The sequence below is a fragment of the Oncorhynchus masou genome, chromosome 28, assembly GCF_036934945.1.
Source record: "Oncorhynchus masou masou isolate Uvic2021 chromosome 28, UVic_Omas_1.1, whole genome shotgun sequence".
NCBI classification, from domain to species: Eukaryota; Metazoa; Chordata; class Actinopteri; order Salmoniformes; family Salmonidae; genus Oncorhynchus; species Oncorhynchus masou.
Window position 1 is genome coordinate 48,305,420 of NC_088239.1, and position 27,814 is coordinate 48,333,233.

The window sequence follows — 27,814 nt, forward strand, 5'->3', positions numbered from 1 at the left end:
ACCAGCTGGCTACAATAACCTGGAGGTAGCAGAGTACCTGCTGGCGCATGGAGCTGATGTCAACGCCCAGGACAAGGGGGGCCTCATCCCCCTCCACAACGCTGCCTCTTACGGGGTGAGTGCCATAATCCATCATCTCGGCCCCCCCCTCCCCTTCTCCAATCCATGGGAGCACAGTCCAAAAAGTGGACTATTACTTATAAACACCAATGACATTTACTGAGCCAATCAGAGCTCCTCTCTAGTCCTGCTCCCCCACACGGCCTCTCTATGCTCCTTGCTTATACCAAACACTCTGTTGTGTTCCTGAGTGTGACACATTGTGTCGGGCGTGTAAATGTTGTGCTGTAGAGGTCCCTCCAAGGCCGAAGAATCTCATCAACTTTTCATACAACACTGCGTTTCATCATTCATTTAGTAGGGAAGCACTGCCGTGGCCCATTGAGGGAGGCGCTTTGTGAACACTGGCTGATATGGAGATGATATGGAGAGTGGTCACAGAGAGAGAGAGAGCACAGCAGCACTGACAGGAAACACAACCTCGGTCTAAATCAAACAAGCAAAATAAATGTCCAAGCCATAACCAAACCCTCTGTCACCCTAAATCAAACACATTCTCAGGGACAAGCCACAACCAAACCTTCTCCCACCCTAAGTCAAACACATTCTCAGGGACAGCTCTGACCATTGCGATGACACAGATGGGGAAACTTGGCCATTTGTTAAGCTAATGGGCAGTCCAAATGGCCGCTGTTTGTGTTCTTTATGCCATTTAGTCCAGTAGTAGTGTGTAGGGGCCTGGTGACATGATTAGGCCCAAGCAGGAAGCTCGGAGCAGTCTGTTTTACGTAACATCCCTGGGTTATGAGATGGCTCTCAGTCCAGTCCAGCGCCTGCTACCCTTGGCATGGGACCCGAGAACTGCTCCTGCTGCACAACTATCTGCCTGTGTGCTGCTCTGACTTCCATTGTGTAGGTGTGGAGTGTGTGCTCCTTAGGCCCATGGGTCAGCTGGTTGCTGGCAGGCCTTGGCTGACCTTGACTGGGCCTGTCCCGTCTATATTGCGTAGGGCCACTGTGTGGGTGTGCGTGACAGTGTGTGGTGATGATGAAATGTCAGTGGGCTCGGCTTAACACTGAGATGATCACAGAACACTAGAAACGTCAGACATTGATAGGGTTTCTAAGTTCTCTCTTTCACTAAGTTAAGTCATTGAACTGATTCACTCCGTCATTCACTGAAGGATTTGTTTCTTACGGGTCATTCAGATTTGAACCTAACGTGTCCCTGTTGTTTCTCCCGCAGCACGTGGATATAGCTGCTCTCCTGATCAAGCACAACACGTGTGTGAACGCTACAGATAAGTGGGCCTTCACCCCCCTCCACGAGGCGGCTCAGAAAGGCCGGACCCAGCTGTGTGCTCTGCTATTGGCCCACGGAGCTGACCCTACAATGAAGAACCAGGAGGGACAGACGCCACTGGACCTGGCTACGGTACACACACACACACACACACTTGTAATTACGTCCGGTAAATGGCCTCTCACAAAGTCACTCTGCCCTTTAATTCTGGAATACACAACCATAGCTTGTTAGAATTTCCATCGTGTTCTGATATTGAGAAGTAATTCACTTTAGGCAATTAAGACCTTCCTTCAGATGAACACGATAGATGGTTTACTGTGTAAATCAATGAATATGTTTATCATAGTATCCTCATTACATGTCTGTTTCTTGTCTCCTCTGTCTCAGGCTGATGACATCAGAGCGCTGCTGATTGATGCCATGCCTCCAGACGCCCTGCCCAGCTGCTTCAAGCCTCAGGCCACGGTGGTCAGCGCCTCGGTGGTCAGCGCCTCGGTGATCAGCGCCTCGGTGGTCAGCGGCTCGGTGGGCAGCGGCTCGGTGGGCAGCGGCTCGGTGGTCAGTGCAGCAGACATCTCTCCGGCCTCTACGCCATCCTGCCTGTCTGCAGCCAGCAGCATAGACAACCTGGCCGGTCCCCTCAGTGAGCTCACTGTGGCTGGAGCCACCGGGCCTGCAGACGGAGCCGCCGGGTCCGACAGGAAGGAAGGACAGCGTACGTAACCCTTCCGTCTTTTATATATCACAGATAGAATATGATTCAACCTTGTATCCAGCCAAGAGTGGACATTTTCCCTCGGCATCACCATACAAAGTAAGCCATCAATGTGAAAAATGAAGACTCCCATAATACGACAATACGTGTGAAAAAGAGTTTGTCTGATTCGTCTGAGTAGACCGTATTTAAGCCGTCATTTGACACATTGTCTGTTTTGTGTTTTATTCAACAGCCATCCTAGACATGAACATCAGTCAGTTCCTGAAGAGCTTGGGGTTGGAGCACCTGCGCGACATCTTCGAGAGGGAACAGGTAAATGCACGTATCCTAGTGGTCCCTGTACAAACCAATCACTTTCACTGTTTCCCGTTCATGCACCTCCATCACTCACGTCTAAAAGTCTAAAAAGCTCAACTCTCAGTCAATCCGTCATCCGTGCCGCTCTGTCTGCAGCTGGCCTTTTTACTGGGTCTTCAGTCAGTCAGTCAGTCAGTATTATTACTTGCCCCCCTTATGCATAGACAGATCATCTCAGACAGGCTGAAATCAGACTTCACCGTGCTGCATGGCCAGACACTATGAAATTTCACTCATGCTGCAGAGCAGACTGCATTCTCTCCCTCCCTCTCCCCCTCTGTCTCTTTCTCTGCCTGTGTCTGCAGCAGCTCAAAGTGCCCCGTGTCTCCGGCAGGGTAGTTTAGACTGACCTCTTCATCCCACCACTGATTGATTTTAGGGGGATGTTGGGTTCCATGCTGAGCGGCGTGTGGTGTTAGGGGTGTGCGGGACGACATGTCAGGTGAAATCAGGCTGGGGACATGGTAGCCATGCTGGAACAGAGAGGGATCTCATTTGCACATAGATGAGCAGAGGGATCCCTGCAGTGAGGGAACGGGAGCGAGGAGGGAGGTCAGGAGAGGAGAGCAAATCAGACCTTATTCAACCTTCCTGTCTCTCCTAAAGACAAGTTCAGAATCAGAGCAGCCAGGAAAGGAAAGGAAAGGAAAGGAAAGGAAAGGAAAGGAAAGGAAAGGAAAGGAAAGGAAAGGAAAGGAAAGGAAAGGAAAAGAAAGGAAAGGAAGAAGTTACATGAAGGAAGGGGTTTACTGCTAAAGGAAAAAGTTCTAGTCTTTCAGATGTAGAGAAGCTTATGAGATGAAAGTGGAGTGGTTTGTTCTCGTTCCAGATTGTTTTTTGGTTTCTCACCATTATCACTGCATTACAGATTCCCGCTCCAGCTGTTGAGTGTTTTTGTTCTATATTTTTATTTTGTTTTATTTTTAATCCCAGCTCCGTCCCGCAGTTGGCCTTTTGGTAGGCCGTCATTGGAAATAAGAATTTTTTCTTAACTGACTTGCCTAGTTAAATAAAGGTTAAATAACATATATACCACAAGCCTGTCCTCCCCAATTAAGGTGACACCAACCTCCTGTGCTGCGTTATCACATCTGTATGTTAGTCACACGTGGGGGGTTCCTTTTCCTGATTGATTAGACAGGGCCAGTGGCCCGGGTGTCAGTGTGTGACAGACCTGTCTTACTTGTGATGGATAGCCAAGGAGGAGGCTATTTGAGATTGGGAGTGTCAGAGAGAGAAGAGGTGATTCAGCCTTAGAGGATATATGCTCAGGGAATAGAAATTATGAAGTGTGTCCCCCACACACAGTCACTAACCTACCCCACACTCACACCACGGCCTCTTCATAGTTTCTCTATATTACGCTCTCTCTATGTGATTGTGTGAGCGTTTGTTTGTCCATATCTGAAGGTTTGTTTTGGGTGAATAGACTAGATGATGCTGTGTTAAGGATGAGGATTCTCCAGTGTTGTTGATCAGTGAATATGCATTTGAGTAGTGAGTTACCAATTTAAACCCCTCTCTTCTCCTCAACCACTGGCTAAGTGTATCCCCTCAGTGGCTGGAGAGATTTTCCACAACTCCCTGCACCTTCCGGATGAGTGAGGGTTGACACAGACCGAGAGGGAGAGAGACGGCTCTAAACCAGATCTTGTCATATCTTGGTAGAAATGGGTCATGGTCGGCTGCAGGGCTAGAAATGGTGGCCAGCAAGTACATTTAACCAGAGAACTAAGATAAATCTACGATTTTTTTCTGGAATTTGTTGATATTCTTCTTTCTGAATGTTACAGTATTTGTAGCGGTCTGTGACTTGCTATTCTCTACAATGTCACCGTCTCTTCGTTCTAATGGTATTATGATTGGATGCATTTTTTTGGAGAGCCACTCCGATTTGCTGTGTTTAGGATGCTCTGTCTCAGCTCCTGTTCTTGATTGGCTGATTGTTCTGTTTCCGTGCAGATTACGCTGGATGTCCTGGCCGATATGGGCCACGAGGAGCTGAAGGAGATTGGGATCAACGCCTACGGTCACCGCCACAAACTCATCAAAGGCATGGAGAGACTCCTGGGAGGACAGCAAGGTCAGAGAGCCAGATCTCAGCCAAGATACTGCCAGCCGGATCGTTTTCCATTCATCTCATCCCTTATTGATTTCATATTTAAGAACTCTCTTATACAGTATATAGTGGCTTAATTGGCCACACTGGCTTAATCACGAGAGTCTAAGGTTATTTAGGAGGACTGTTTAACCTCTTATGAAGTAATACTAGACATGCACACTGCTGCTTACCCATACCCAATGTCTCTCAGTACAGCCTGCTACTCAGAGGACACCACCATTAGCTCTGTGTTATTGTGGTTTCTTGTGGAGTTCGACAAATGTATTGAAGTGTCACTCCCACTATGACGCAATAATACAAAAGACAGATTTTTTTTTAATATTTTGAAACCACATTGTGGACCAATCAAAATGAGTTATGAGACACTGAAAACAAACAGTCAAGCATGGGACAGGCGTCGTCTATACTCCACTACTACACTACATCTTCTATGTACGCTGCCTGCACCTGCCCGCCCATCCAGCATCATTACTCTGGACGGTTCTGACTTAGAATATGTGGACAACTACAAATACCTAGGTGTCTGGTTAGACTGTAAATTCTCCTTCCAGACTCACATCAAACATCTCCAATCCAAAGTTAAATCTAGAATTGGCTTCCTATTTCTCAACAAAGCCTCCTTCACTCATGCTGCCAAACAGACCCTCGTAAAACTGACTATCCTACTGATCCTCGACTTCGGCGATGTCATTTACAAAATAGCCTCCAATACCCTACTCAATAAATTGGATGCAGTCTATCACAGTGCCATCCGTTTTGTCACCAAAGCCCCATTTACTACCCACCACTGCGACCTGTACGCTCTCGTTGGCTGGCCTTCGCAAACCCACCGGCTCCAGGTCATCTACAAGACCCTGCTCGGTAAAGTCCCCCCTTATCTCAGCTCGCTGGTCACCATAGCAGCACCCACCAGTAGCATGCGCTCCAGCAGGTATATCTCTCTGGTCACCCCCAAAACCAATTCTTCCTTTGGCTGCCTCTCCTTCCAGTTCTCTGCTGCCAATGACTGGAACAAACTGCAAAAATCTCTGAAACTGGAAACACTTATCTCCCTCACTAGCTTTAAGCACCAGCTGTCAGAGCAGCTCACAGATTACTGCACCTGTACATAGCCTGTCTATAATTTAGCCCAAACAACTACCTCTTCCCCTACTGTATTTATTTATTTATTTATTTTGCTCCCTTATTTCTACTTTGTGGGAAAAAATAAAACAAATACAGTGGACAAAAGGTCAATTAGGCAATGTATAGAGAAACGTCTTCGTTGGAGGATAAGGTTGCGGGCTTTGGGGCGGGCATTTACATTGTTACCTGATACAATTTCACATGATTAATTATTTTCATATGCTGTGTTCTCGTCCCTCTGCTCCAGGTGCTAACCCGTACCTCACGTTCCACTGTGCCAGTCAGGGTACGGTGCTCATAGACCTGGCCACTGACGATAAGGAGTTCCAGTCTGTAGAGGAGGAGGTATGTGCTATAACTATAGCTCTCCTCTACCATGTAAACACTGTAGACGTAGCCCTGATTTGGTCCAAGGGCTACTTGCTCAGTCGGCAGCACAACGACGCAGATCATTTCCTCAATCAAACGGACAATCGAAAACAGGCCTTTGTTCAATTAGATTCTATCAGTGTTAGAAGTGGACACGGTCGACTTAGGAGAAGTAAGGACATCGGACCAAAAGCTCTGTCCTGACAGCTCTATCTTTACCGTCCTCACAGTTGCAAAGTACGATCCGAGAGCACCAGGACGGCGGCAACGCAGGTGGGGTCTTCAGCAGGTACAACATCCTAAAGGTGAGTCGTAGGCGTCTGGAGAGGAGACGACCTCCCCAAATCCCTATTCCTCCTCAATAAACACCTCTCTAGTAACACTGGTAATAAGACGAAGATTTGAGCACGTGGGCAGTTCTGTTGAGCCTGACTGTGTGTGCTCTGTCCATCTGTAGATCCAGAAGGTGGTGAATAAGAAGTTGAGGGAGAGGTACTCGCACAGACAGAAAGAGATCGCTGACGAAAACCACAACCACCACAACGAGCGCATGCTCTTCCACGGTAGTTTTTCATTTACCCAGTACCTCTACCATTTACCCATCGTTTCTGTTGAAGAGAGACAATTCTCTTACAACTTTTGTTTCTGAATGAGGGTTGCCCCCCCCCTTCCCCCTTCCTCTGCCAGGCTCTCCATTCATCAACGCCATCATCCATAAGGGTTTTGACGAGCGGCATGCCTACATCGGGGGCATGTTCGGCGCGGGCATCTATTTTGCAGAGAACTCCTCCAAGAGTAACCAGTACGTGTACGGGATAGGAGGGGGCACGGGCTGCCCCACTCACAAAGACCGCTCCTGCTACATCTGCCACAGGTCAGACTCACTCCAGACGTTCCTTAATGATGTGTGATGTGTAGCCTGTTCTGCAAGCAGAGGCTGTGTGTATGCTGCTGTTTCTAATCCATCTGGTGTTGTGTATTGCAGCCAATTGTATGTGCTGTCCCGATGTGTGTGTGTGTGTGTTATGAATAATCTCAAGTTGTGTAATGTTCTGGCATGTGTTAGTTGTTTATTACAGGGAGGTGTTTGTTTTGTTCTAATGTGTGTGTGTGTGTATGTGTGTTTTGGGTTGTTGTGTGTTGCAGGCAGTTGTTGTTCTGCAGGGTGACCCTGGGTAAGTCCTTCCTCCAGTTCAGTGCCATGAAGATGGCCCACGCCCCCCCTGGACACCACTCTGTGATTGGCCGGCCCAGCGTCAATGGACTGGCCTACGCAGAGTACGTAATCTACAGAGGAGAACAGGTCAGTCTAACACACACACACCTTTCACAAGAGCCATGGTTCCACAGTGCAAGTCTGTCAAAAAGCACATACTGTAGATGTGTTGAGACTGTATGGTTGGTGTTTATAATGACAATGACTGTCCTCTCCCACTGTATTCCTCAGGCGTACCCAGAGTACCTAATCACGTATCAGATCCTGAAGCCAGAGAGCACACCCTCATCCACAGCCGGAGAAGAACAGAAGTCCTAGTCCAGACTGAACCACACCAACTCACACCCACCTTTACTGGGAAAGAACCAACCACAGAGACTCTTACCAGAAACACTTCACACATTCTGGGCTGAGCCGGGACAAACCCCAGCCCCTTAACTCAACTCTACACCAATGGAAAGATTTCTTTCCTCCACTTGTTTTGTTGTTGTTCCATTTCACTATAAACGACCAGTTTCTCACAACCACCACCCATTTATTCTTTCCTCATCCTACTTCAGTGTTTACATGAAAATGTTGCCTTCCCGGGAAATCGTCTCAAGTCATGTTGTCGCCCCCTAGTGCCCATCTCCCGGTCTCTCGCTCATGGTTGCTCTTTGTTGTCACTGGTTAAGGCCAAATAGAGAGAACCAAATGGATAATGGTTTGGTCAGACATTGGGACTCAAAGCTCATTGGTTAGTGGTTAAGGTTAGAGATGGGGACTCATAGCTCATTGGTTAGTGGTTAAGGTTAGAGATGGGGACTCACAGCTCATTGATAAGCAGTTAGGGTCTGTGATGAGGACCCATGCCAGTCTGCCTTTACCTGAGTGTTAGCTGCCCTAATGAATCATGGCAGAGGCTCCTCTACCTATCCCTCAGACAAGGATAGAGATTAGGGTGGGTGTAGTAGTGCTTATACTAGCCTCACTCAGAGCCATGTGTCTTCAACAAGCCTGGCAAGGGAAGCTGCAGTATACAGACCCCGAACACAGATCATGTGTTACTAAAAAGACAACCAATGGCCTCTCCCTTTCCTTTCCAGCACACTAATATTTTAAGCAAAAAAAAACTCATAAAAGCATTAGACCTCATTTATGATATTAGCTCTATTATTTTATGATATTTTCAAGTTGGTTTTACGTTATTGTTTTGACTTTGTTTTTAGAGATGTGTACACTATAATGGGACCATGTCAAAACGGGGGACCTGCCTGGTTTTTGACCCCTTTCTGATTTTTTTTTTTTTAAGTTGAGGTGATATATAGTATTCCTCTCTGGGACCATTAAGGGTTTTCTCTCCATTCCTGGATTTGATGGAACATCCTCTAAAAGGTTTCAGATTGGGAACAAAAAGCAAGTGGGATTGAGACTCGAATGGAGTTATGTGAGAAAGTACAGCGAGCTATGACACCTGTAAAACTCTTATAATTACTATTATTTGTATTATTATAACGTTACTTTGCACAAGAAAACACTGAACATCGGACTTTTCATGACCATTGCCCATCCAGTCAAGCTCATCTTTTAATGGATTTGCACTTTTTAACGGGAATGATTTTTAAGTTATTTGAAAATTAATTGAAAATAACGTTGAAAAAAAAGATGTCCAGTATTGTACAGTGTGTAGCAGACGATGCCTTTGTAAAGCTCACCATGTTGTTAACGGATGAAGAGTGGGCTGTATTAGTACTGTAAATTAAGTGGGGGTTTTTGTGGATCTTTTATGCTTTGGGTTTTTTCTGGGATGAAATAGATTTTTTTTAGTTGAGTGAGTTTCTCAATTGTACCGTCTTAAGATTGTACCTGGATGAACTGTTTGCAGCTGTGTTTTCATCTTTTCTTAGTCACTATTTGCCATATTCGTCCCTCTGCTCTTTGTCCTCTTTCTGAGGCGTAAAACAATAACTTTTCTTACTTCCTGCTGGATTTGTCCACCATCCTCTGGGAGATGGCAGTTTGAAGCGACAGAAGTAGTAGTGGCTGATTTGAATTGAAAGGCGGTGTCTCGGTCTCCTCTCACTAGCTGGGCTCTATCTGCATCTTGCTGCTGTGGTACTGTGCTTTCCCTATTGTTTCCACTGCTAGGATCACTAGTCCTCCATAACTGCCTGTGCTTTGACCGGAATGTTAACGCATCTGTTACTACAGCCTGGAGTGATTCCCAAATGGCAATTATGTGTCCCAAATGGCGCCCTAAACCCTATATAGTACACTATTGGCATTGGTCAAAGGTTATGCACTATATAAGGAATAGGGTGCCATTTGTGATGGAACCGTGGTCTCAATCCCCCCGCTTTCCTTCAGACCAACAGCGCCTGGAGAGAGCCTCGCTGCCTCTACCTACTTCCTACTACAGTTCTTATCTTATTTTACCACAGGTTAATTTTGTTTTCCTGGTGCTGAAAGATCCTGCAATGACCCACTCACAGCTGATCTGCAGACTAATGTAACACTCCCCAGTGTTGTAGAGTCCTAATAAAGTACATAACTTCACATCCGACCAATGCCTATTCCCTGCTACTTTTCTCACGATGAAGTAGTTCACTGAAGATTGTTCAGGCTTAATGTTAGACTTTGAATGGCATATAAGTGTCCCGCTTAAGGAGCAGGGCCTTGTATTGGCTACACTACATACTGTACAGGACATTCATGGAAATGTCTAGATTAGACACTGAAACAGTATTGTCCATGCTATGCATTCCTGTAGAGGGTAAAATTCACTAAACACTAAATCCGTATTGTCCATGCTATGCATTCCTGGAGAGGGTAAAATTCACTAGACACTGAAACAGTATTGTCCATGCTTTGCATTCCTGTAGAGGGTAAAATTCACTAAACACTAAATCCGTATTGTCCATGCTATGCATTCCTGGAGAGGGTAAAATTCACTAGACACTGAAACAGTATTGTCCATGCTTTGCATTCCTGGAGAGGGTAAAATTCACTAGACACTGAAACAGTATTGTCCATGCTATGCATTCCTGTAGAGGGTAAAATTCACTAGACACTGAAACAGTATTGTCCATGCTATGCATTCCTGTAGAGGGTAAAATTCACTAGACACTGAAACAGTATTGTCCATGCTATGCATTCCTGTAGAGGGTAAAATTCACTAAACACTAAATCCGTATTGTCCATGCTATGCATTCCTGGAGAGGGTAAAATTCACTAGACACTGAAACAGTATTGTCCATGCTTTGCATTCCTGGAGAGGGTAAAATTCACTAGACACTGAAACAGTATTGTCCATGCTATGCATTCCTGTAGAGGGTAAAATTCACTAGACACTGAAACAGTATTGTCCATGCTATGCATTCCTGTAGAGGGTAAAATTCACTAGACACTGAAACAGTATTGTCCATGCTATGCATTCCTGTAGAGGGTAAAATTCACTAGACACTGAAACAGTATTGTCCATGCTATGCATTCCTGTAGAGGGTAAAATTCACTAGACACTGAAACAGTATTGTCCATGCTATGCATTCCTGTAGAGGGTAAAATTCACTAGACACTGAAACAGTATTGTCCATGCTTTGCATTCCTGGAGAGGGTAATTGATTTCCTGCAAAGTGGAGGAGATGAATAGGTGTGAGGACAGAGTTGACCGTTACCTCAGCGATCCCATGCAGGAAAAGACGGATGTTTAATCAATCCTCTCATTCAGAAGGCCCATTAGAAATCAGTCGGTCAAACCAAGCAATCTATCCTCCTGTTTGTCACACAGAGCTAAATTGTATTCTCTGCTAGATGATGTGGATGGACCTAGCGCTTGTATGATGATGTGTTTATTATGCATAGTGTATAGGCCTATACAGATATGGAGGGGATATGCTCACAGGCCACCCCCAGGTGGTGAAGGTAGGAAACAACACCTCCACTTCGCTGATCCTCAACACTGGGGCCCCACAAGGGTGCGTGCTCAGCTCCCTCCTGTACTCCCTGTTCACCCATGACTGCGTGGCCAATCACTCCTCCAACTCAATCATCACGTTTGCAGACAACAGTAGTAGGCTTGATTACCAACAATGACGAGAGCCTACAGGGAGGAGGTGAGGGCTCTGGGAGTGTGGTGCCAGGAAAAAAACCTCACTCAACATCAACAAAACAAAGGAGATAATTGTGAACTTCAGGAAACAGCAGAGGGAGCACCCCCCTATCCACATCGACGAGACCGCAGTTGAGAAGGTTGAAAGCTTCCAAGTTCCTCGCGTACACATCACTGACAAACTGAAATGGTCCACCCACACAGACTGTGTGGTGAAGAAGGTGCAACAGGAGGCAACTTAAACCCTCTCAAACCTTTACAGATGCACAACCGAGAGCATCATGATGGGTTGTATCACCGCCTAGAATTGCAACTGCACCGTCCGCAACCGCAGGGCTCTCCAGAGGGTGGCATGCATCACCGGGGGCAAACTACCTGCCCTCCAGGACACCTACAGCACCTGATGTCAAGGGAAGGCCAAAATGATCATCAAATCAAATTTATTTGTATAGCCCTTCGTACATCAGCTGATATCTCAAAGTGCTGTACAGAAACCAAGCCTAAAACCCCAAACAGCAAGCAATGCAGGTGTAGAAGCACGGTGGCTAGGAAAAACTCCCTAGAAAGGTCAAAACCTAGGGAGAAACCTAGAGAGGAACCAGGCTATGAGGGGTGGCCCGTCCTCTTCTGGCTGTGACAGGTGGAGATTATAACAGAACATGGCCAAGATGTTCAAATGTTCATAAAGGACCAGCATGATCAAATAATAATAATAACAGTAATTGTCGAGGGTGCAGCAAGTCAGCACCTCAGGAGTAAATGTCAGTTGGCTTTTCATAGCCGATCATTAAGAGTATCTCCACCCCTCCTGCTGTCTCTAGAGAGTTGAAAACAGCATGTCTGGGACAGGTAGCACGTCCGGTGAACAGGTCAGGATTCCATAGCCGCAGGCAGAACAGTTGAGACTGGAGCAGCAGCACGGCCAGGTGGACTGGGGACAGCAAGGAGTCATCATGCCAGGTAGTCCTGAGGCATGGTCCTAGGGCTCAGGTCCTCCGAGGGAGAGAAAGAAAGAGAGAATTAGAGAGAGCATGCTTAAATTCACACAGGACACCGGATTAGACAGGATAAGTTCTCCAGATATAACAAACTGACCCTAGCCCTCTGACACATGAACTACTGCAGCATAAATACTGGAGGCTGAGACAGGAGGGGTCAGGAGACACTGGCCCCATCCGATGATACCCCCGGACAGGGCCAAACAGGAAGGATATAACCTCACCCACTTTGCCAAAGCACAGCCCCCACACCACTCGAGGGATATCTTCAACCACCAACTTACCATCCTGAGACAAGGCCGAGTATAGCCCACAAAGATCTCCGCCACGGCACAACCCAAGGGGAGGCGCCAACCCAGACAGGAAGATCATGTCAGTGACTCAACCCACTCAAGTGACGCACCCCTCCTAGGGACGGCATGAAAGAGCACCAGTAAGCCAGTGACTCAGCCCCTGTAATAGGGTTAGAGGCAGAGAATCCCAGTGGAGAGAAGGGAACCGGCCAGGCAGAGACAGCAAGGGCGGTTCGTTGCCCCAGAGCCTTTCCGTTCACCTTCACACTCCTGGGCCAGACTACACTCAATCACATGACCCACTGAAGAGATGAGTCTTCAGTAAAGACTTAAAGGTTGAGACCGAGTCTGCGTCTCTCACATGGGTAGGCAGACCATTCCATAAAAAAAGGAGCTCTTATAGGAGAAAGCCCTGCCTCCAGCTGTTTGCTTAGAAATTCTAGGGACAATTAGGAGGCCTACGTCTTGTGACCGTAGCGTACGTGTAAGTATGTACGGCAGGACCAAATCAGAAGGATAGGTAGGAGCAACCCCATGTAATGCTCTGTGGTTTAGCAGTAAAACCTTGAAATCAGCCCTTGCCTTAACAGGACGCCAGTGTAGGGAGGCAAGCACTGGAGTAATATGATCACATTTTTTGGTTCTTGTCAGGATTCTAGCAGCCGTATTTAGCACTAACTGATGTTTATTTAGTGCTTTATCCGGGTAGCCGGAAAGTAGAGCATTGCAGTAGTCTAACCTAGAAGTAACAAAAGCATGGATTCATTTTTCTGCATCATTTTTGGAAGGAAGGTTCTGATTTTTGCAATGTTATGTAGATGGGAAAAAGCTGTCCTTGAAACAGTCTTGATGAGATCAGGGGATATGCTCACAGGCCACCCCAGGTTGTGAAGGTAAGAATCAAGATCTTGAGATCAGGGTCCAGAGTAACGCCGAGGTCCTTCACAGTTTTATTTGAGACAACTGTACAACCATACAGATTAATTGTCAGATTCAACAGAAGATCTCTTTGTTTCTTGGAACCTAGAACAAGCATCTCTGTCCGAGTTCAAAAGTAGAACGTTTGCAGCCATCCACTTCCTTATGTCTGAAACACGCTTCTAGCGAGGGCAAATTTCATTGAAATGTACAGCTGTGTGTCATCCGCATAGCAGTGAATTATGAATTATCACATTATGTTTTCGAATGACATCCCCGAGAGGTAAAATATATAGTGAAAATAAAACGGAACCTTGAGGATCATCGAAATGTACAGTTGATTTGTCAGAGGACAAACCATTCACAGAGACAAACTGATATCTTTCTGACAGATAAGATCTAAACCAGGCCAGAACTTGTCCGTGTAGACCAATTTGGGTTTCCGATCTCTCCAGAAGAATGTGGGGATCGATGATATCAAAAGCAGCACTAAGGTCTAGGAGCACGAGGACAGATGTAGAGCCTCGGTCTGATGCCATTAAAAGGTTATTTACCACCTTCACAAGTGCAGTCTCAGTGCTATGATGGGGTCTAAAACCAGACTGAAGCATTTCGTATTCATTGTTTTTCTTCAGGAAGGCAGTGAGTTGCTGCGCAACAGCTTTTTCAAAAAAATTTGAGATGAATGGAAGATTCGATATAGGCCGATAGTTGTTTATATTTTCTGGGTCAAGGTTTGGCTTTTTCAAGAGAGGCTTTATTACTGCAACTTTTAGTGAGTTTAGTAAACATCCGGTGGATAGAGAGCCGTTTATTATGTTCAACATAGGAGGGCCAAGCACAGGAAGCAGCTCTTTCAGTAGTTTAGTTGGAATAGGGTCCAGTATGAAGCTTGAAGGTTTAGAGGTCATTATTATTTTCATCATTGTGTCAAGAGATATAGTACTAAAACACTTGAGTGTCTCTCTTGATCCTAGGTCCTGGCAGAGTTGTGCAGACTCAGGACAACTGAGCTTTGAAGGAATACGCAGATTTAAAGAGGAGTCCGTAATTTGCTTTCTAATGATCATGATCTTTTCCTCAAAGAAGTTTATGAATTTATTACTGCTGAAGTGAAAGTCCTCCTCACTTGGGGAATGCTGCTTTTTAGTTAGCTTTGCGACAGTATCAAAAATACATTTAGGATTGTTCTTATTTTCCTCAATTAGGTAGGAAAAATAGGATGATCGAGCAGAAGTGAGGGCTCTTCGATCATCAAGGACAACAACCACCCAAGCCACTGCCTGTTCACCCCGCTATCATCCAGAAGACGAGGTCAGTACAGGTGCATCAAAGCTGGGACCGAGTGACTGAAAAACAGCTTCTATCTAAAGGCAATTAGCAGGGTAGCCTAGTGGTTAGAGCGTTGGACTAGTAACCGAAGGTTGCAAGTTCAAACCCCCGATCTGACAAGGTACAAATCTGCCGTTCTGCCCCTGAACAGGCAGTTAACCCACCAGGCCTTCATTAAAAATAAAATAAATTTAAATAATAGCTATACTCGCATTAACATCTGCTGTGACCAATAAGATTTGATTACATAATGATAATATTTTTCTTAAGTTTGTTTACTTGGTTACCATGGTTATAAATAGTGACCGTGGGACACATTGATGTTTTGGAGTTGATGTTGATGCCGGAAAGGATAGAAAAAGAAAGGTAAATATGACCTGAGAAGATAATATGACCAAATATCGTAAAAATGCAAAGCTGTCATCAGTCTAAGGGTGGCTACTTTGAAGAATATAACGTTTAAAATATGTTTTGATTTGTTCAACACTGTTTGGTTACTACATGATTCCATGTGTTATTTCATATTTTTTGATGTCTTCACTATTATTCTACAATGTAGAAAATAGTCCAAATAAAGATAAACCCTTGAATGAGTAGGTCTGTCCAAACTTTTGACTGGTACTGTATATGATCATGGTTAAGTTGAAATTGAACACTTATTTTCTAAATAAGACCATTACATGTTGTATAATGCTAGGATAATTGAGTGATTTTGATGTCTATTTAATGTAACTTACTATGGTTATTACTGACAGTAATTATTTTATTTTTTTCTATAAGATACCCCCTAAATCAACCAAGGAAAGGACAAGGACATACTATATATAAACAAAATCAAACATACCAGGAGTATCTTAAGAAACAAAAAAGAAAGACACCTCAAGAGAAAATAAAGCAGTAAACTGAAATCCATATCACAATTCTCCCAGTGAGAAAAAGCAAAAAAGGGAGGAAATGGGAAATGAACCAAAGAAACAGCAGATGAACTATCCAGAAAAGAGGTTATGGAGTCATACCTGGCAAGGAACACACCACCACACTCACCGGAAGTCTTACAGCTACACAATGATGACCTACCTGACCCTCAAATGACTCCACGTCTATGTGATTGTTTTGGCAAACAGACCGTGATAATTCAACCAACAGAAGCAGACAAAGCACAACCTTCCACTTCCAACTGCACAGTATCACAGCCGTCTTCTAGCGCAATTACAGCCCATTGCAGACATACAAGAGAGACTAATTGGAAAGTGGTGTGTTGTGAAATATGATGAAGACCTTTACCCTGGTATTATACAACATGTTGATGCAGAGAGCAGCACTCTAGTCAATACGGTGAGTCGTGTGGGAGCCAACTGATTATTTTGACCAATGAGAGAGGACCAACCAGAGAATGTGCTTAGGCTTGTCCCTGAGCCTCATCCAGTGACAAAATGACATATAATGCTTGATGGTGCCGTCTGGGAGAAAAATTGCTCTCTCGTTAAGCAATAGAGAGCATTAAGTGCAAAACCTAATCTTGAGTGAGCCCACACCTGTCTCACAAGTCTGAATTAATAGACTGCAGCCAGTGAACAGTCATTTGTTCAATGTCAACCAGTGTTTCCAACCTTGTACATGTATTTCTGCTTAATCCATTGAATCCCAAAATTGTTCTAAAATATGCTTTACATGAGGCATGTAACCTTGTTTTTTTTAGGTTTTGAATGGTGTGTTCTATGTCTTCAATCAAGTTGAACATGTACAACTGTGACATTCAACTGTTTAATGGTAATTTTCATCAGTTTTATATGAAATATCCTTTCCACCACACTCTGTCATTACCACAACCCTAGGTCATTACCATCACGGCACATCTTTTTGAGGAAACGGTGTATTAACTTACAATTGATATTGAGGATTTTTCCCATATGTGAACCTTATATGCTTGTTCTTAAGATAATTCCTAACATAATGTAAAATAGTAAGATATTGGTGTGGTAAACATGTCTCTGAGTATCACCAAGGCATATATGGGCATTTAAACTTGACAATGAGGAAAACATATAATTAAGAGAACTTCCAAATAGTAAAAATAAATAAAAAACTTTCTGTAATTTCATTTTCAACTAAAATATCCCATTTTATGACTTGGTGGTTATGACATTTCTCCTCAGGTATTTTGGGAAACTAATCTAAATCGTTATATTGTTAAATAGTATGCTCTCTACCACTATTAGATCTTGTTTCCAGACAGAGTGAATATATTCTGATAGATAAAAAGCAGTTTCAAGGTTTTCTTTTCAAAAACATTTAACATGCCCTTATTTGCAAAATCAACCATGTGCATAATCTACCTCAAATACGTTGTACCCTTGCACATCGACTCAGTACTATCGTTACTCATTGTGTATTTATTCCTCGTGTCATTATTTTTTCTCTCTCTCTGCAAGTAAGCATTTCACTGTTTACACCTGTTGTTTACGAAGCATGTGACAAATAAAATGTCATTTGATTTCTATGGAGAGGTTTAAGAGGATGTGAAGTATTAAGATCACCCACTAGGGGGTGTTATAACCCTACATTAATGTTGGGAAACGCAACACAGCTCCTCGAACCCTATTCTGGTCATTGCACTGAAGTTTGTGCAGATTTTTAGACAGGACCAACACCGGTTATGAACAGACCATCACAATCCATCAAGTTTTGCGGCAAAAATTGCTGCATAGTCTAAGGCTGGCTACATCTAAATTACCAGCCTTTTCCTTGTGAGGTGATTTAGATGATAAGTAGGCCTTTGATTATTTTGATACATTACCTGTGCTTGCAGTTATGATCTGGTGATTAGAACTACCAAAAATGTTTAAATTAAAGGTTGTATTTGAATATGAGTCATCTGCCTGTTTATGACCAAGGTGTTTGTGTAATAAAGTGTTCATGAATATGAAAAACACCACCACTATGTAGCCCTCCCAGACACCATGTGTGATGTTTCATGCAAATAAGAAACAGAGATTCTTTTTTTTTTAAGAACAATGTTGTATTTAACAATGGAATTTTATAAATAAATAAAGCATTTACAATTGAACCCCAAAAAGATTTTTTTTTTAAATGTTAAATTGATGAATGATACTGCCATAAGGAGACGACAGCATTTCACTTGACACAGGTAAAAAGTATTGCATTATTCAATGATTGTGGACCAGAGAACGCCTCTCATCTTCATATCATTTACATACCCTTGCTCAAGAAGAAAACAACATAATGAGTGTATGAAAAGTAATCAGTTACCACCTGGTATAACAATAATGTGCAAACCAATTAAATAATACAGTATTGCATCACTTAAAAGTGCTCTATAAAAGGTGCCGACATTCTTCAAAAAAAGAGGAGGGAATTAAATCCTGTTTCCCCAGAAGCTTTTGCTCCTGGCTCTGATCGTCACCTAGGCCAACGCTTCCAGGCAATATTTTGTCTCAAACACTCAGAGAACTGCCTGTTTAACATGAAAAGGAAAACAATTAACCATTTCTCAGGAGTCAGACCAGTGGCAGCACACAAGCAGTTTTCTACCTTATCTTTTCCCAGTGATGTCTGATATCCCAGTGTCTGTTTCTTAGGGGTGTTTGTGCGTAGCTGGGAAATCATCCCAATTAGAAAGTAGACTGGATCTACTAGACATTGGGGGAGTAACAGTGACAAGACAAAAAAGGTTCATAGGTCATTTCCCAATTAAGTCTCCGTCTTTCAACAAGCATTAGACCAATCAACATCTATTGTCTGGACAGAAATAGTACCTATGTAACAGACAATATGGTTGAAAGGATGAAAAACAATACATTCTTATCTTGAGAATTCTAAAAATAATTATTGGTAAGGCAAAAAAAACACTTCTGAAATATCCGGTCTGTATCGATGAGTGAATATACATATGAAGCTAAAAAACATGATCAGAAATACACAACACAATGTAGTGCTTTGGTGGCAACTGGGAAGAGAGAGAAACGGATTATTGCTCTACTTGGGGGAGAGGAACGGATGGGATTACATTGTCTCTATTGCAGTGTTGACTTGAAACGTTGTTGTTTAGTGATTTCTCAGCTTATCTGCCTCAGTCTGTTTGAAGAGGAAAGGCGCTGGGGCACTTGAGCACATCCCAAAGCGCCGGAAAAAACATCCTATACCTTTTCTGAACAAGGCACTGACCAACAAACAGAAGAAAAAAAACGTTCTCCTCAAAAGCCCATCTGTCCATCCAACCGAGCCTATTACATGGAAGACCAGGGGTTGCCCGGGCTATGTAGCAGGGGCTCAGGCGTTCATTTGGCACCGTCTCAGAAAGCTTGTCTCTTTATCTCAACGGCCTCTCCACCTCCGCATGGGGGACGCTTTTATTCTCTCATTCATCAGCAGTCCTGCTCCAGGAGAGGAGGGGGGCACATGGGAGATAGGATGGGGATGTCAAGGACAGGAAGCCGGACAGGACGTTAGTAGAGCACCTGTCACAACTGAAGAGCCTCCTGCTCTCCGTCAGGAAGCGACTAAATGACTGAGCGCACTTTCTCTCTCTTTCCCCCTCCTCCCCTCTTTGCTCTTTCCTTTTCTCTGCATCTCTGCTCATGGCCATTCACCCCTCTCAGCAGGACTGGAGAGGCTTTGGAAAACTCCACAGGAAATGAAAGAGACGGACTGCAACTTAGAAGTCTGCCGCCACGTCTTTCGCACTAAACCACAGGAACTGCATATCTCCTTGAGCCTGTTTTCAGAAAAAAGCTTATTTAATGTTCACCAAATAGTGATGAAAGAGTGTGTGTGTGTGTCATATTCTATACCGTTTTTTGAGTCAGGCAGCAGCATAGGCACCCTCAGTTTTTCATTGTCAATGGACCTTTCAGCTTATACCAAGTTAGGAGAAGAGAAACTCTCTCTCTCTCTCTCTCTCTCTCTCTCTGCCCTGGATAGTGAGAGAAATGGGGCTGACAGGAGCCCCCTGGGTCAGTTCAGTGTTGATGTCTGTCTGTGGGGGCAGGGCATCAGCAGCTGGGCGAGGTTGTGATTGGACTGTGCAGGTAGGCCAGGCTGCTGGGCTGGCCATGTGCTACCACGGAGACGGGGAAGCTAAATATGAAGGGTGAGGTGGGGGTGGAGGAAGACTTGGGGCCCAGGCTGGCTGCCGAGGGGCTGGCGGCCTCCACCGCACATGACGTAGCCAGCACCTGGGACTCAAACTGCAGCAGCTGACCCATGAAGCTGAAATTAGGGGAGATGATACTGCGGCGCTGCTTGACGAACTCAAAGGCTTCGTCCAGGCGAACACGCTTCTTCTTCATCAGGTAAGCCAGGCAGATGGTGGCAGAGCGAGAGATGCCCGCCTGGCAGTGCACCAGCACACGTCCGTTAGAGTCTTTCACAGAGTCTGAAGAGAGACAAAGAGATAGGGGGTTCAGAACTGACTCCAGGATAGTGATATGTACAGGATAGGTAATACATAGTGCTCAGGATGATCTGTTGCCATGGTCCATAAGCTTTGATGATAGAGACCCCCCCCCCCTCTTGCACCCAAGAGAAAAGACATGCAAATGTAAAGGTAACGGTCAAAATAAAGGAAACACTTGAGTAAATGAGGTATTCAAAATATATTGAAAGCAGGTGCTTCCAAACAGGTGTGGTTCCTGAGTTAATTAAGCAATTAAAACATCCCATCATGCTTAGGGTCACATATAAAAATGCCCAATTGCCCATTATTTAGGCTACGATGGCTAGAAGAACAGATTTGTGTGACTTTGAAAGAGGGTCTCAAAGGAAAAAGGCTATTTTAGGCTTAGGGGGTAGGTTTACAATTAGGGTTCAGGGTTTAGGGTGGGCACGCTTGCATGTGCGTGTCAGTCTCCAGATCTCAACCCAATTGAACACTTATGGGAGATTCTGGAGCGGCGCCTGAGACAGCGTTTTTCCATCGCCATCAAAAAAACACCAAATTATGGAATTTCTTGTGGAAGAATGGTGTTGCATCCCTCCCATAGAGTTCCAGACACTTCTAGAATATATGCCAAGGCGCATTGAAGCTGTTCTGGTGGCTCGTGGTGATCCAACGCCCTATTAAGACACTATGTTGGTGTTTCCTTTATTTTATATACAGTTTCCAGTATATCCTGCATCCAGACACCTACAGCAGCACTTTCCATACATAAACATTTCTCACCATGAGAAATAGCAGCAACAGGGGATATGCCCTCATCACAGGGAGGCCATTTTGAGTAGTAATACATAGATAGAATTTCATAAATACTCATTAAAACATAGAAATGTGGTATCCACTTCTATACAAGTGCAGTCGTGTTCTCTCGCGTACACACACACACACAGGTAACTCCAACTAACGAGGCGGCGCACCCAAGAACAGTGGATGAGTCAGACTCCCTAAGCAGCTAGCTCTGACGCATTCAAGTCCATACACGCTTATATACACACACACACACACCTTCAAGCTTACCGGGTTCTCCACAGCACAGTGCAGAGGCTTTCGTGTGTGTGTGTGTGTGTGTGTGTGTGTGTGTGTGTGTGTGTGTGTGTGTGTGTGTGTGTGTGTGTGTGTGTGTGTGTGTGTGTGTGTGTGTGTGTGTGTGTGTGTGTGGGTGGGTGGGTGGGTGCGTGCGTGCGTGTGTGTGCGCGTGTGTGTGTGCGTGTGTGCGCGTGTGCGTGCGTGTGTGTATTCTACCAAGATGGAACCTCTAGGAGCTACGCCCTCCTATCCTCCCTCATGGTAATTAATCCCTAACCATAGGAGTACCGCAATAACTATAGCTCAGCACTCCTCTTCCTCCGTCGCCCATATCAACAAAGCATTTTGAGCATGGGCAACAGACACACTGAGATTCTGCATGAGCACATGATTTACTCTCTATTTATTACCAATTATTTATTCTAAAATGCTCTCCCGTCAGGTAGGCTATTACCTAGCATGAAATGAAAATGTTCTGTCAAATGCATTACGCCACCCAGGTTTGAAAGACACTGCCAACCATTACTCATACACTACACTAGCATTCATTACCAAAGGAGCCGTCTGTACAACATGTTCCTGAAGAGCCATCAATTAAAGTAACAATCTCGTCCCTGCAAGAAGACAACCTTCAATCACATGACCAAATTAACATTCTACTGGGCTATGCGGCAGCTGGGTCCTACAGGGACCATCATGGACCATGTAATTCTCCTTCTGCTCATCATGATGATGATTAAGCGGCATTAGGCTGTGTCCCAAATGGCACCGTATTCCCTTTATAGTGCACTACCTTGTCTCGGGTCAAAAGAAGTGCACTGTAGGGAACAGGGTGTCATTCGGGACAGGTCCCATGTATTTTTCTAAGAGATTGAAACTTACCGATAAACTCAATGGCTTCTATGAACCAGGAGCTGATGTCCTCTTTATGGTTGTCCTCAACAGGAATGCACTTGTACTGGTAGACTCCCTCGAAGTGGTTGGGACAGTTAGAGGACACGTTGAGCAAGGCTGAGATGCCCATGCCGTCCAGCATGTCCTTTTTGGAGGCATGGAAGGCACTGCCAAGGTACAGGAAGGGAAGAATCTCCACTGGACCAGCCTGGAACATAGAGAAGACAAAGTGGGCATTAATACAGAGCCAAGAGAGAATAGAGGATATTTTACAGTCAGAATGTCTCTTTCAAACATCACAAATTAACACAATAAATAGGACTAGTGAAAGGGCCTATTAACAATTTGCAATCATCAATACATTAAAAGGTTCTGATAAATACAATTTACAGTGTGCACTTTTTATGTGAATGATTTTAATAAAATGGTAGCAGTAATAGGGTCTGACATGTGGTCATATAAAATCTCGGCCAATCACCAATGGCAATGATTTGAACTCCAGCAGGTTATTTATCTCCGGACAGCTTATTGATTTGGGCCCTGTTATGTCATTGCTGATATGAGCCCGCTTCAAACGGCAGAAATGGTCGATAAGGGCTATGTAAAACTGTTATGTCATTGCTGATATGGTCCCGCTTCAAACGGCAGAAATGATCGATAAGGGCTATGTAAAACAGATGTGCATAGGGAAGTTCGTCCGGGTCACTGTTCGTCACACAGGCCTACCACCCATTCCAGCAGGGAGAGAAAAAACGGAAGCATAACTGGTGCTCTTATCGAGCCCGGAAACCAGTGGATGGACAGAATTGACGAGTCCCCTAGTATTTCACTCAATGCCACATATTCAGTCAAACTCGGTCACCGAGATAAACAGGCACCCTTCTTTACCTGGTCATGGTGCAACGTCTGTGGAGTTCCACAAGAAGAACAGGAGTCCAAACTGGACTGCGTAGAGAACGAAGATAACGTTTTGGTCTTCAAACAGAACTCGGGATACTCCGTGAAAAATGTGTCATAGCCCCCTGTGAAAAGAGATTGCCGTTAGACATCGGGATATTCCAATCACAGGCCACTCTCAACACAACATAATAGCGTACCGTCTGCGTTAAAAAAACGACTGTATCATTTACAAATTAGGCCTACCTAGCTTAATAGGGCTACAGATCATACATTTTTTTCAATAACAACCAAATAAACTATTTCTGAATAATTACATAAAACATTATAGAACACAATCATAATTAGAATTTCCATTTCTTATAATGTCATTTATAATTTGGGTAGGCCTATGCCTAACGGTTAAGGCCTTAATTACATTTGAAAACCTATTAAATACTCGAATAGGTTAAATGTTTTTGCATTTCCCCATTAACTTCCAATAATTTATTGAGAAATACTCTCGTGTGATTTTCTGCCAACAATTCACGCTTCGATGCGTGTGCGTCATTTAAATCTATTTTGGATAATGACATTGCGATAATGAACCATTTACAATAATAACTATTATCAAATAAAAATGTTATGCGAAATCTTAACGATGAACCAATTGTTGAGGATCACAAGATACTCACTGCGGCACATCCTCGTGCACCCAGATGTGGCTCTCTACGCATTACATCATTGTTAGAGCCTAATGCCCATTGTGGGTTGAATTGTGCAGCAATAAAAGACGGCACTACATGTACCCTACAATTTTAAACTGATTGAGACAATATGATAATAGCATGGTAATAACACACTTGTCAGATATAATGAGACAGATGTGATATTTAATTGTTGTTATTTATATTTGTAAACAAAGTCAGCATTGGGCATGTTTTTAAATTCTGATAACCTTAAGTGCATTTTGTGATCATTTTACCTTTGAGTAGATATATTTCAGTTCCAAACGTGTCTCTGTATAATGCATTGAGCACCAGAGTGATTGTGCTATCGTCTTTAACCGTGTCTATGTCGGGCGTCCTCTCGTCGTAGAGGATCACAGCGGAGTACAGTCCTGATTTCAGCCGGGCTTTGACCTCTTCATCACCGGATAGAATCTGGTCTAAACTCACGGAGCCCTTTGCTCGCCTTCTCACGATTGTGTTACAGCGGATATTCACTGCACTCCGAATGTGTCCAGCGCTAAACGCCAGGAATGATCTGCAGTCCAGCACCAGGCATTTCGCACTGTCGTCCTTCAACAACCTTTTCAAAACGTTGCAATCCATTTCGCAAAGTTCATCCATGATAACCATATTTTCTCCCATAATGAAGAAAAAAAATGTGTTTTTCGTGTTGAAGAACACGAAGAGAGTGCTGGATGTGCGTTAATCCTGAGCAGCTCCTGCGCAATGTTGTGCTGTTATTCTTCTGAGAGCATTACTATCACGAGCAGTCACCTCTTTCCGTTTTATGAATGGGTGGTGGCGTCACGCTGGAGGTGACGTCACCCGCTAGCACCATTCATTAACCATTCTCTCCTTCTCTTCATTCATGAAAAGTCAACAATCAAAGCCGACAGAAAATTAAATGACCGCTGCCAAACCTCGAAAATTATGTTGACTCTCTCCTGAATGAATGCAAAATGCAGTAGTCTACTTCTTTTCCCACGATAGTCAAAATCATCTGTAATTATATATAGGCTACCATGCCTAGGCTATTTAATCATTTATTATTTTATATTCCTTCATATGAAGATCAATTGGTCAAATGTTATGAATGTGTTATATGCCGTTGCCATTCTTGATTTAGATTCTAAGTAATATACCTTTGTGAATAGGGTACCAACCAGTACAGGCTGGTGGGAGGAGCTATATGAGGATGTGCTCATTGTATGGCTGGAATGGAATTAACACAACGGAGTTTCCACGTGTTTGATACCATTCCATTGATTCCATTCCAGCCATTACAATGTGCCTGTCCTCCTATATCTCCCCTCACCAGCCTCCTCTGGTTCAGACGATGCTTTCCCTCCCCCAATCCCTCTCTCTCAACTGGGTGCCAGAGGGCCAGGATACCTCTCTTGTTTGCTCACACAGCCGTTACAGGATCCTGCAGGATATGACCAATGATATTTGCCCAAACTTGTTTTTAGCAACAGGATCAGAGTGTTGAAAGCAGGGTATGCAGATTTTCTCAGTTTCACGCAATCAGTAGTTTCACTGTTCTGGTCCATGGCAGCTGTCTTCTAGAACATTCACACCTCATCAGTAGGCTATCCCTCACTTCCACTGTGAAGGGGTTGGGGGGGCTCTATATCAGTGGCTAATACAGGATTAGTAAAGACCCAGTGCACTACTTTAGTGAACAGAAAAAGTGTAATTTTTATTGTATTTTTTGCTTTTTGGTTTTAATTTAAGGTTAGAGTTAGGCGTAGCGTTAGCAGGGTGGTTAAGGATAGGTTTAAAATCAACATTTAAGAAGATACATTTAGCAAATAGGCAGGGATTATGACTTTGTGGCTGTGGTAACTAGTGATGACGAGGCTAGACCAGGTAACTAGTGATAAGACATTTTTTGTTAACTAAATTCAACATTCTCTCATTGACCTCTATACAAAACTCCTCACTTGGTGAGCGAAGAAAAACATCCCCTGCTGGAGAAGATGGATTTTGGGCCCAGTTATCATTCTCGCTTCGCCTCTTCCTGGCTGATGAGCCTCAGTAATGGAGTGTTGTGCCAGAAACCCTATTGAGTGTTTCAAATTGTTTTTGGTTCATTCTCCTACAATTGCAGCATGGTTGCTCTCCCTATCAGAAAAAATCCCATTATAATCAGCCCCAAATTCTTTTTTCACCGACATCATTAATAATGAACTGTTTCAATTTATTGTCATGCTGGAAAATCACTCTTTTCTTTCTTCTCTCACTCTCTATGTTCTATTTCTGTCAGATATCTACTGGAGATCTATCCTCCATGTCCACTCTACTTTGTCTCTCTCTGAGTGATTTTGATCAAGCATTAGTAACCAAGACATTCACGGAGGAAGTCACGGCTTTAAAAGAAGGAAGCATAATTGAATTCCTCAGACAGATCTGAAGGAATAGATGAAGGCACCACATTGAGTGTCCACAAAGTGATTTCCTGAATCTTTGTTCTGGTGTCATTGTCACTATAGTCTGATTAAGGTTCAATGTCTCTGGAGAGTTCCAGTTCCTAATGCCCCATTCTCACTCAAGTGTCATCATTAATTAGTCTTCAAATATGTCAAAGGCCACAATAACACTTTCAATTCAGAGAACATGTCGTTGTCATTCATCTTACAGAGGTTAGTGGTTCCCTACATACATGTAACTTACACAATAAACACCAACATAAATAGTTTTAATAGGGCTTTGGGCCACCATGAGCCAGAACAGCTCCAATGCACCTTGGTATATTCTACAAGTGTCTGGAACTCTACTGGAGGGATGCAACACCATTCTTTCACAATAAATTCCATCATTTGGTGTTTCATTGATGGTGGTGAAAAACACTGTCTCAGGTGCCGCTCCAGAATCAATTGGGTCTTTATACATAACCCAAATCAAATCAAATTTTATTTGTCACATACACATGGTTAGGGGGCTGGTAGCATGCTAATTAACTCAGGAGCCACATCTGTGTGGAAGCACCTGCTTTCAATACACTTTGCATCCCTCATTTACTCAATTGTTTCCATTATTTTGGCAGTTACCTGTATATAGCGTCATAGCCTACTGTAGAATCTTTGTTCTCTCTCTCTCTCTCTCTCTCTCTCTCTCTCTCTGGGGTAAAAGTGTATAATTTGCATAGTTTAACACAAAACCTTTCAGAGCGCTCAGGTATTTGCATGTCGATTTTGTCTGAATGGCTTCGGTAAGGTGGAGGGTGGAGATGAGGTGACACATGGCGGACATGATAATGTAAAAATGAACACAACATCCTGGGCTGCAGGGCACATAGGAGATGGACAGACCGACTGCACTCTGCCACTATACAACAAGGCTCGATAGGTACAGACATGGTAGTCGTGTCTGGGTTACAATAAGACAGCATAACAGGACAAATAGTAAATAAGAATATCCTGTGAGCATCCTGAGGTGTCAGGCGTACTGGCAGTGTTGCATTGCGGTACCAGCTGAATAATGAATAGAAGGCCTTGAATGTTTCAGAGCCGAGAGGACGAGAGAAAGAGGTGGCATAGATGTGTGTGTGTGTGTGTGTGTGTGTGTGTGTGTGTGTGTGTGTGTGTGTGTGTGTGTGTGTGTGTGTGTGTGTGTGTGTGTGTGTGTGTGTGTGTGTGTGTGTGTGTGTGTGTGTGTGTGTGTGCAGAAGGAGGATTTTCACTGACATAACACCCAGGCGAGTGTGACAACATGTGCACAGTGGTCAGAAGTGTCAGAATGGAATTTGTCCTGCTATCGCCATGGCTCCCAGCGCCACGTATGCATGCAGCGAGGGAGCTGCAATGAATCTCAGCAGTCATGGCAACAAGGGAAAGGTATATTAAGTGGGTGCAGAGAGCGCTGGATGTGGCTGTCATTGGATGTGTGTGTTAGTGAGTGTGTGTGGCCCTCCTCTGTTCTGTTTGACGTC

At 44.1% G+C, this 27,814-nt stretch overlaps 2 protein-coding genes across 3 annotated transcripts in view; one reads left to right on the plus strand and one right to left on the minus strand.

Annotated features, from left to right (window-relative positions):
* LOC135517760 (poly [ADP-ribose] polymerase tankyrase-1-like) overlaps positions 1–9,815 on the plus strand; it is a 108,656-nt gene extending 98,841 nt beyond the window's left edge. For both annotated transcript variants that reach the window (XM_064942344.1, XM_064942345.1), the window contains 11 exons: positions 6–115; positions 1,307–1,495; positions 1,754–2,081; positions 2,317–2,396; positions 4,404–4,524; positions 5,936–6,033; positions 6,288–6,362; positions 6,515–6,620; positions 6,745–6,931; positions 7,204–7,360; positions 7,505–9,815. In XM_064942344.1, coding sequence (XP_064798416.1) covers positions 6–115; positions 1,307–1,495; positions 1,754–2,081; positions 2,317–2,396; positions 4,404–4,524; positions 5,936–6,033; positions 6,288–6,362; positions 6,515–6,620; positions 6,745–6,931; positions 7,204–7,360; positions 7,505–7,591 — 1,538 coding nt within the window. In that variant the 3' untranslated portion in view covers positions 7,592–9,815. The remainder of the gene's footprint in view (positions 1–5; positions 116–1,306; positions 1,496–1,753; positions 2,082–2,316; positions 2,397–4,403; positions 4,525–5,935; positions 6,034–6,287; positions 6,363–6,514; positions 6,621–6,744; positions 6,932–7,203; positions 7,361–7,504) is intronic.
* Positions 9,816–17,908: 8,093 nt separating this feature from the next.
* Positions 17,909–24,652, minus strand: LOC135517761 (dual specificity protein phosphatase 4-like). The gene is made up of 4 exons (XM_064942347.1): positions 24,138–24,652; positions 23,165–23,298; positions 22,265–22,484; positions 17,909–20,296 (listed from the first exon to the last, which is right to left on the minus strand). The coding sequence occupies exons 1-4, from the start codon at positions 24,523–24,525 to the stop codon at positions 19,914–19,916; spliced, it is 1,125 nt and encodes a 374-aa protein (XP_064798419.1). The 5' UTR covers positions 24,526–24,652; the 3' UTR covers positions 17,909–19,913.
* Between the last annotated feature and the right edge of the window lie 3,162 nt (positions 24,653–27,814).

What these genes read in the sequence shown, in the direction of transcription:
- LOC135517761 (XM_064942347.1), bottom strand. Translation starts at nt 24,525, where the DNA reads ATGGGAGAAAATATGGTTATCATGGATGAACTTTGCGAAATGGATTGC. An exon ending in TGAAATATATCTACTCAAAG is followed by an intron (nt 23,299 to 24,137) that starts GTAAAATGATCA and finishes CTCTTTTCACAG; the next exon opens with GGGGCTATGACACATTTTTC. An exon ending in AGACGTTGCACCATGACCAG is followed by an intron (nt 22,485 to 23,164) that starts GTAAAGAAGGGT and finishes TCTATGTTCCAG; the next exon opens with GCTGGTCCAGTGGAGATTCT.